At 52.6% G+C, this 9,812-nt stretch overlaps 1 protein-coding gene across 1 annotated transcript; it reads right to left on the bottom strand.

The window, feature by feature from the left end:
• Positions 1 to 6,365: 6,365 nt before the first annotated feature.
• Sp9 (Sp9 transcription factor) lies at positions 6,366 to 8,287 on the bottom strand. Its single transcript, XM_052181163.1, has one exon. It carries the CDS (start codon positions 8,259 to 8,261, stop codon positions 6,855 to 6,857), a length of 1,407 nt encoding a protein of 468 aa, XP_052037123.1. The 5' UTR covers positions 8,262 to 8,287; the 3' UTR covers positions 6,366 to 6,854.
• Positions 8,288 to 9,812: the final 1,525 nt, after the last annotated feature.

Genomic DNA, 9,812 nt, shown 5'->3' with positions numbered 1-9,812 from the left:
GGAGCAGATAGATGATTCTCATCACCTTCCTTCCGTCCTCACTTCACCTCACACTTAGCACCCCAGAGCCCCACAGTGTACCTAATACTGCAGAAAAGTGCATACCGAGACGCGATGGTCTGATTGCAATAGATTTGACCGAACTGCCCACCAGTCGCCTACCGGCGACTGAAGACGTGGAAAACCTCTGGCCGTTTCTTGCCTTGGCTGCGGCTTTCGGGATGCCGAGGCCTTCGGAACCGATCAGAACTCCACTTGAAAGGTTATCACACAGAACCCAAAGGAAGCAGAAGGCCAAGGGAGCAAGATAGGCTGAGTCCTGATCAGGTGTCGCCAGGCCATCACAGATGCCAAGGCACCCCGCATTCTCTGGGATCTTGCCGGGGTTCTCACCTGACAACTAGGGAACACAGCACACGGAGAGAAGCTGTGAATTTGAGGGCGCACAACCCCCCAACTTCCTGTCCACAGCGTTAGAGGTCAGCTTAGCTTTTTGCATGGGTCCCCTGGCGCTGGCCCGCGGCGGCCCAAACCCAGCCAGAAGAGCAGGCCCCTCCGAGAGGCTGCGGGCCAAGGCAGCTAGCTGCTCGGCGCCCCGGAGGGCCTGGCCCTTGCCGCCCTGTCTCCTGCTGAAGCTTGCCCGGCCTCCCTCGCGTGTCCCCTGCGCGGGTCGCAGGGTGCACTCGCCCGCCTTGGCTTGGAAGGCGAGAGAATTTTTCGGCTCGCTGGGGCTCCACAGGTGAAGACCGCGCTTCGGGAAGCCAATGCCAATACTCTGTCGCTCCTGGCGCAAAAGAAGAAAATGCCAACTCTCCTAGCAATCGACAAAAAGAAAGCGGGCTGAGGGAGTCACACCCTATCCCCGCATTTCTTTCATCAATGAATCACCCCTTAAGTGGCAAGATGCCTGCGAAACAATGCAAAATCCCCAGTGAATTTCCGAAGAAAAAGAAGGCTACCGTCTGGGGAAAACTACAGCTCAAACGTGAAGCTTTCCCGGATCCTGGCCAACTAACTCTGGAGGAATGTGTCCCCATGGACATTTAGAAATCTTAACTCGAGTTCCAAACACCGTACATATTTATACCAATAATATATAGGGAGGCAAGTCTGTATGTATTTACCTCATACATATTTCTATAAACTCCAGCGTCTGGAAAGGGTGGGGGGTAAATAGCACTGAACGGTTAAAATTATGGAGAAGGGATAATAACTGATTACTAATTTGAAAGTAAATAAACAGGTGACTTTTTCAGATCAAATTCCTCCTTGGATCGTTACAATAAATATCTCTGAAGGAAGCGCTCTATTTATGTTGTCATTGATTAATTCTTCACTACCTCATTTGATTTCGATTTAGAACGATTTGATTCTAATTTAATTAGCATGTAATTTGGATGTACATAATTACTGTAATTATGACATTCAGGTAAGGCAGCTTTAGGCTGAAAGGCAATTTCAAATTTTCTAGCAACCTACTTTGTACTGGGAAATGGACAAGGACTTTGCGCCCTGCTATCCAAGTAGTAATTAGCACATCTTTGAAATAGGCAGTGCGGCGGGGTTTGTATTAAAACAGCAAATACAAACTCAGCCGAGTACCCGCTACAAAGGTGGCTGTTGAGTTCTCAGAAGCAAGCTGCATTTTCCTGGCTTGAGTTTGGGGAGCCGGGCACCCCGGAGCCTCATTTCCTTTCTTACAGCTTCGGGAAACTGTTTCTTTCCTCCTCCGGCGGGCGCCGGGGTTGGAAGGTGTCGCTTTTTAAATTAAAATACAATAACTGCTGAAGGGGGGAGGGGAGAAAGTCGCTACAAGCTGTCTAAGGCTTGTGGGTGGGGGAGGGGTAGTGGACTAGGAAGAGGAGGGAAGGGGGCGGCGGGAGGCAGGGCGATGCACAGAGAAGAGAAAATTGGCCAACGCCCCCAACTGTTATCTCATTTCAGATTTGGGTTTCGAAAAGGCGAGGACAAAAGGGGTGGGTCTCTTCTGGGAGGGGGTGAGCACCCGACGGGAGGGCCTGGGGCGAGGGCTCTGGGGGCTCCTGGTCGCCCTCTGGGGCCCCGCCGAGCTGCCCCGCCTCGGCTGCCCAGATGCCCGCTGCGCTCCACTCGGGCTGCAGTCGCCCCCCAGAGCACGGAGATCCTGCCCAGGTCTGTTGAGGTGCTCGGTGGGTCCAGGCTGGCCATAGCTGTGAGACTCTGGCTCTCTCTTCTATCCTAGGGGTTCTGGGAACCTGAGGGGGTCTTGGTGACCTGGTGGAGTTCCCGCCCGTCCTGGGGAGTCCAAGCAGACCCCACGGTCCCGCAGCCCTGGATCCCAGGACGCTGGGTGCAAGGCAAGCTGTGCCCACCTCAGGATCTCTATCCAGGGTGCACGTCGCTGCCGCTCCGACAGCGCTTAGCTTTTTTCATCAAGGAGTGCTGGAAGACCCTGAAATCGCCTAGGAGAGAATGCTAAATGAGACAATGAAAGAGAGCTGGGTCCAGGGCCAAGCGGGGTGGTAGTCTGTTTTGCTTGGATTTTTTCAGTGTGTTCCAGAAATTATTTTCTTCCTTTGGAGCCATTGCTAGGCAATGTCCCCTCAAAACAGTCCTTGTCCCCAGCTAAAACACAAAACCTCGCTTTTCTTTGCCGGATTCCCTGGGCTGTCGGAGTTCGCGACAGAAGCAGGTCTCCAAGCGCTAAAAGCCCAGCGCCAGGTCTACAGCGCGGACTCCTACGCGGGAGCTCTAGATGGCGCCAGAGAGCCGCATTCGCCGTATGCCTCTTGGGGGAATCAAGAGCTACTGTCAAACATAAAAGCAAATCAGAGTTTTCAGTTTTTTTAATGTGTTAAGAATGTTATTCCTTAAGAAAATTTGTAGCTAAATTATTCTCACTTAAAATAAACACTTAGTATACCAATTACACAAATGGGCGGGATTTATGTGAGATTTACTTCATCTGCATTTTTGTAGTGGAAGAGAGCCTTGGTGAATACAGATAATAGATGCAAATAAGATTAGAGTTAAAATAAATAAAGTTTCCATGTGAATAAAAAGAAATTCAATTTTACACGACTGGTGACGATTTGACTGAATGTCCAGACACGCGGTTCAGGTGCACAATCTAATCTCATCCAAATGTTTTCAAACGTTCTTGAGGAAAGGAAAAAAAAATTCTACTCCTTTTTCCTCATCAGGTAGGAAGGACCTGGTGGGTCCTCCAAAGAGTGGAGGTAAATTATGCCAAGAAAGAAAAATGCTTGTGGAGGGCGTGAATTGGGGCCGGGTAGGCACAGGCCCAGCAAACTCAGTCGTGGTTCATCTACTGCGCGGGAGCTGGAAACAAGAAATCCCTGGAAACTCGCTGAAACGAAATTGCAATTTCCTCTCACCCCGGCGGGGGCGGGACTCCCGGACCCTGATCTCAGCCCTGGCTTCACAAAACCCACTTCCTGGCGGCAGCCCTCATTCCCAGCGTGGATTCCCCATCTGCTCTACCGGGGATCCAGTTAGGCCCAAGCCGCGGGAATGCGGAGGTGGCCCCGGGGAGGCGCACCCCTGCCTCAACTGGAGAGCCGGCTGGTATCCTAGCTCACCGACCTCGCCTCCGGTGCACGCTCTCCTCCATTTGTTCGTCTTAGTCGGTCACCACCTCCTGAGGTCAAGGTCTCCCCGGGATGCCTGGAGCTGGGGGTGGGGGGAGTGGGGCTGGCGTGTTTCCCCTGGTGGGTTTCCGACAAGAGCACGGGACCGGGTCCCTCTTGACCCAGCTTGGAACCCAAGATGTCTGGCTGGACACTGGGGTCTGGGCTGCCGCCCGCGGTTCCCCGGAGCCGCGGTGATGGACGTTGGCTGACCCGCGGGGCAGAGGCAGCGCACAGAGGCCTTGATCACTGGCCTGCGGAGGGAGCCCCTCCGGGAGCGAGACCTGCACAGCCAGGCCCTTTGATCTGCCTTTATTATCAACAAGAAACAAAGCTGCCTGGGACCGACGTCCCGGCGCCCTCAGTCCTCAGGAACCCCCAGCACGCACTCACCTCCGCACCTCCAGCCTGCACAGCCCAGACGCGCGGGACACCCTATGGGCCTCAGAGCCTCTGCCCGAAAGCCCCAGAATAAGCGGACTCTGCCAGCCTCTCCCCAAGACCAGACTCAAACCCGAGGACGCCTTGGGGCTGGGGGTGCGGGGAGTCCCAGGCAGGAATGGATGAGCCGGGAGAGAAAATGAGCAAAGAGAAAAACTAAAGGAAGAACAGAGGAAAAGGGGAAGAAACCACTGAACCTCGCGTTGCAGACTCCCCGCTGAGAACCTTCCGGCTGTTTGCTCGCTGCCTTGCTATTTAGCCCTTCAGAGCAGTTTTTGTTGACTGTTAATACCAATAATTTATTCTTTCCAAAGAATCAAAATCTTCATTCAAGTTTCCAAGGGCAGTAATAAATAAAAATAAAAAGGGAAAATTTATTGATGCTGACTTTCCTTGCAGTTTCTATTGTGTGAGAAGTCTTTTAGAAATATTTTTATTCTGTAAATATGTACTTTCTTTTCCAAACTAACATTTTTTTTCGAATTGCGAAATTGTCTCATTTACCAATTTTCCTTTCGTCATTCTCTCCCTTCTCCCTCTTTTAAACTGGGGCTGTTAAGTTGGTGGTCAGAAGACAAAGAGAGTGAAAATAATTTTCATTTCAATAATTGCCTTCTGGTCAATTTAACTGTGCCTTATTTTGAAAGAGACTGTCTAAATGAGATTCCTGTCCCAAATGTGTTCCCAGGCCTGATCCCAGCCTTTAATTATTCCTGAGTTTTTTTCTTCAGAATAAGACGCCGCACTGAGTAATCACAAAGAAGGCAGAGAGCATCCTTGGACCTTTTCAGAAGCAGCCACTGATATTCAAATAACCTGCGAGGGCCATTTGACGGCAAGGGGACCTAGGCATTTCCAATTCGCTATTTGCATAGATCAGCCGTCTTTGAAAAGGAAAGGAGCAGTTGTCTTCCAAAACATTAAAAAGCCTAGTTATCAAATCAAGTGCTTGGTTTGGGGCTTTTAAAACGTTTACATTTTATCTCAGGTTGCCCTTTACCGTTTGACATGCAAATTTGGTGCAGTTAATTTAGACAATTAAAAAGATCTTCAAGGGAGCTTTGTCACAGAGAATATTTGGAGTTTTCCCTGTGGACCAGCTGAGATAAAGTTGGCCAGAACAAATGATGTCTAGGAGATTAATTAGATATTTGATAAGACATGAATCCCTAATAAGGGAATACAAGGCACAGGGGGCTGCTGTGTGCTCTAAGTCAAAATTAATAACATTTAACAAGATTTTCATTTAGGCATGAAATGTCTTTTCCGGGGTATTGACTCTAGCGATTTATTCCCCAGAGATGCTGCCCAGCGTAGAGGGCCTTAGAAACTAAAAGATATTTTTTTCTAGAAAGGTTTTTTTTCTCCCCCACAGATTGTTTTAAAATCAGTTTTAAAAAACAAACCCACCAATTTTCTCTGAGCCCTCTGGGAGATAGGTAGGTAGCTCCCCAGTTAAAACTGTCAAAAGACCTGGCTTTTTAAAAAGGCGATCCAAATATTTAAAATGTCACCTTTTGCAAGCCCTCCCATGAAGTAATACAACTACACATTCTTATAACCCGATTTAATTTATGCTGTTGATATACAAATAAATAATTTTGACTTTTCAAAAAATGTATGTGTGTTATGGCTTTTGCAACCCATATAAACTTCATTGCCTACAACTAACATTAAGGGAATTTGTTTCCCAACCAAAAAATAGTTGATTCCACATTAAAGATTATTGAGGGGGAAACAGGATATTTTTTAAAGGAGGAGTGCTGTTTAGAGTCCTTTAATAACACCAAAATGAAAATATGATGTCAAGATTCTCTTCATACAGATAAACGCATTTAATTTCTTTAGATGACCTTAACTTACGTGTTTGAGTGAAATGGTAACTCAACATTTTAAATATCTTTTACATATATACTGACTTTCACAAAGTGCATCAGAAAATTAAAAAGAAACTCCCTGAATTTCAGGAATTCACAAAAAAACTATTCGAATGAACATTTACAAGAAAATAAAAGAGAACACAATCCTTTGAACCCTATTTATACAGATGTTATGAAATACAGAGAAACTGTTGCTAAACTTCCAGTTGAATATCTCACCTTAAGCCTTTTTTGATGCTTCCTTTTTTAGAAAAAAAAGTCTCATTGTAAGTAGACATCAAGCAGGACTTGGAGATTTTATATATAATATAATCCACACAAAGGGTCTGTTTTTATAGGTCTCGTTTGTTTTCATTCGAAAGTTCTGACAGTCTTTTGCTGAGTGGTAGCTAGTTTTTGTTTTTGTTTTTTGTAGTTTTTGTTTTTGTTTTTGTTTTTGAGAAAAGGACAGAGAAGGATGGTGGGAGGAGTGGGCAGTGGGCAGTTGGGGGAGGGGACATTTCTGTGTATTGCTCTTCTCTGGAGAAGTTTGTTCGAGTGGGTGCCTGTGAGTGAGCGCGCGGGAGTGTGCTTTCTTGCGGTTGTGGGTCTCCGGTGTGTGTGTGTGTGTGTGTGTGTGTGTGTGTGTGTGCAGTTTTGAACCTGTGTTTATGTCGGAGGATGACTCGCTTTTGTTTCTGGACCTTGAGATCGAATCTCACTGGGAGCAATGGGTGGAGGGCAACTCCGGCGCCGCCAGCAAGCCACCGCCCGGGGTTCAGCGCTGCTTCACCTCGCGCCCAGCCTGGGCTCTGGGGGGCCTCACTGGAGCCCCTGCCCTCCCGTGCGCCCACTCGCTCGCCCTCCGAACCTCTCGCTCGCTCTGGGTGTCTCTACTTGCTCGCTCTCGCCTCTCCGCCAACCTCTAGGAGTCGTTGGGACCGGTCGCAGCTTCCTTGCCTCCCGCCGAAGCCGCTGCTGCTGCCGCCGCTGCAGCCGCCGCCGCCGCTGCCGCCGCAGCCGCTCGGGCTGCACTGACGCCGGAATCGTGCAGGATGAGGTCCGGGGACTCGGAGCGGGGCGTCTCCAGGTTGCTGGCGTCCGTGTCACTGTCGCTGCCCTTTTTGCCCCCGCCGCCCCCGTTGTGCGTCTTAATGTGTTTGCTCAGGTGGTCGCTGCGCATGAAACGCTTGTTGCACACCGGGCAGGCGAAGCGCTTCTCGCCCGTGTGAGTCCGCAGGTGCCGCTGCAGCTCGTCCGAGCGCGTGAAGCGCTTGCCGCAGAAGAGCCAGTTGCACACGAAGGGCCGCTCGCCCGTGTGCCAGCGCAGGTGCGCCTTCAGGTGCGACGTCTTGCCGTACACCTTGCCGCAGCCCGGGATGTGACAGCTGTGCAGCCCCTTGCGTCGTAGGCTCGCCCCGGCTGGACCTAGCCGCTCGGCCTCCTGGCAGTTGGGACAGTCGCAGGTGGCACGGCCGGAGTAGCGACGGGCGGAGCGAGCGGAGCTGCCCCCGGCGGCGGCTGCTGCGGCGCCCGAGATCATAGCGCTGGCTGCCGCTGCGGCCACCGCGGCGCTGGAGTCCGAGTAAGAGGGCAGCACCGGCTTGAAGCCGTCCTGGGCCAGCAGGTGCTGGCTGGTGGAGAGCAGATGCGACGCGGCGGCGGCCGACGAGCCGAGGCCGGTGGAGCTGAAGGCCGAGTGCGTGAGCGAGCTGAAGTCGGGGTTGTAGGTGCCCAGCTGAGAGTGCAGCGAGGCCTGGGGGGCGCCCGAGTGCAGCGAGCTCTGCAGCCCCCCGGCGGGGTTCTGCACCTCCAGCCAGGACCCGGGGCTGCTGTGCACGTCCCACCACGACGACGCCGCGCCGTTGGTCACCTCGCCCGCCGCCAGCGTCGAGTGGAAGCCGGACTTGTACCACGACTCGTACGGGTGCGCCATGCCCACGCGCGGGTACAGGCCGTCGGCCGCCGTCGTGTGCACCTTGGAGATGAAGGCCGACTGGCCGCCCGCCTCCTGCGGGGACACGCCGGCCGCCGCGGCAGCCGCCGCCGCCGAGTTGGAGAAAAGGCCGCCGTAGTCGCTGCTGAAGGCGGACGACGTCGGGGACGTGGAGGCCAGGCAGAAGGCGCTGTTGGCGGCTCCCGAGCCACCCGCCAGGCTGCCCGAGCCGCGGCCGCCCGTGGCCACAGCGAAGCCCGAGAGGCTGGAGCCGAGGTTGCAGCTGGACGAGGAGCGCTTCCAGGGGTGGAAGCCGCCTTTGGCGAAGGCGCTGGACTCGGGCAGTGTGGTCAGGGGGCTCGTGTTGCCGATCTTGTTGCAGGTCGCCGCCAGCATGGCCAACGGGGTTGTTCCGAAGCGTGGCTCTTCCTGGAGTGGGTGGGGTGAGGGAGGGAGCGAGGAGGAGGAGGAGGAGGGCAGGGAGAAGTGGGGGAAGACACAAAGTGCACGGGTGAGCAGCCTCGTTCCCCCACCCCCCGCGCCGGTCCGGGTCCCGGAGAGCCCTGGCACCCCGGCTCCCGCCTCTCCCCCACGCGTTGGCGGGGGACGCGCCGCGCCCCGCGCAGGACAGAGGCGATCACAAGCGAGGAGGAAAGTTGTTCTTTGGTGAGACTATAGATCAGAGAGGCCTCGGTTTTCTCCACCTCGTTCGCTGCCACCCTTGTCTAGAATCAGACTTGGGTTGACGCCATAAGCCCGCTCTTCTCCCAGAAGTCCCCAAGTCGCCCTTCCGGGTGTAGCACAGAGGTAAATACACACAAGAAATAACGGGTGAGGGCGGGGTAGTGGGGTGCCCAAAACAGCCGCCCAGGGCTGGGAGAAACTTAGACCACTCCTCGGATGAATGACTACAACTTGGCTATTTTCTTTTATAGTTCAAAAATGTAGTTTTGATATTTACACACACGCATACGATTACAAAAAGAATCCAAGTATGAGCGGCCCAGTGACGGCTTTCAACGTCAAGGACAAACTGGGGAGCCACGCTAATGTAAACGTTTATTTACTGTAACTGCATGGCCTGTAAGACAAGACTTTCCAGAAAACACTGTAATGTAGTGCAACAATTCCCAAACCAAGTGGCAGGGGGAGGGGGGTCGATGTTAAAACCAAGAAGGGAAGAAAAGAAACATCCAGCTTTGCCTCAAAAACCAATTAAAAGGGAACTTGCTTAAGAAATTCTTTTCTTGCAAAGGCAAAGGTCCCAGGTTCCAATAACTTGAAAAGATCAGTTCCAGAAATGTAGAAAATGCTAAAAGAAAACTAGAACTGTGGTCTAGCAACAGTTTCTTGAGAGATTCTGACCCAGAGAAGCCATAAGAAAACAAAAACACAAAAACAAAAAAAACACGGCCAACAACAAAAAAGCAAAACAAAACAAAACAAAAATGAGCAACGGCCTTGCAGCCAGCGATTTTTTTTACTTACCCCAAGAATAGACGTGGCCATAGCAGGTCTTTAGGCTGCGCGGCGAGGCCGGGAGCGGTGTTAAGCCTGGCGGCTGCTGCAAATCGCAATTCCGGTCCCGCGCGGCTCCCGCGTCCCGCGCTCGCGCCGAGCGGACTCTGGGCTCCCGCCGGCAAAACTCAGCCTAAGTGCGAGGAGCACCCGCTTTGAAGTGCCGCTGGCTGCGCCTCTCGCCCAATGAGGGCGCAGGCAGAGCAGACGGGAGCTGCCCCGCAGCCAATCAGACGCTCCGAGGGGCCCGAGCCCGGGCTCCTGGCGCGTGCCAGTCAAGTCTGCGGGCGTGGGTGGGAGGGGGGCGGGCTAGGGACAGAAGAAATTACAGTGCAATTAAAAATTTACACACACTCACGTACCAAGCTAGGTTTAAGTACCGTTGAGACCAAGCCGCAAGCCCCCAGTACCCCCACCCTGGCCATCTCA

The sequence above is a fragment of the Apodemus sylvaticus genome, chromosome 5 (assembly GCF_947179515.1).
Source record: "Apodemus sylvaticus chromosome 5, mApoSyl1.1, whole genome shotgun sequence".
Classification (NCBI taxonomy): domain Eukaryota; kingdom Metazoa; phylum Chordata; class Mammalia; order Rodentia; family Muridae; genus Apodemus; species Apodemus sylvaticus.
The sequence above is the reverse complement of the archived record's forward strand: the minus strand, read 5'-3'. Positions and strand labels throughout refer to the sequence as shown.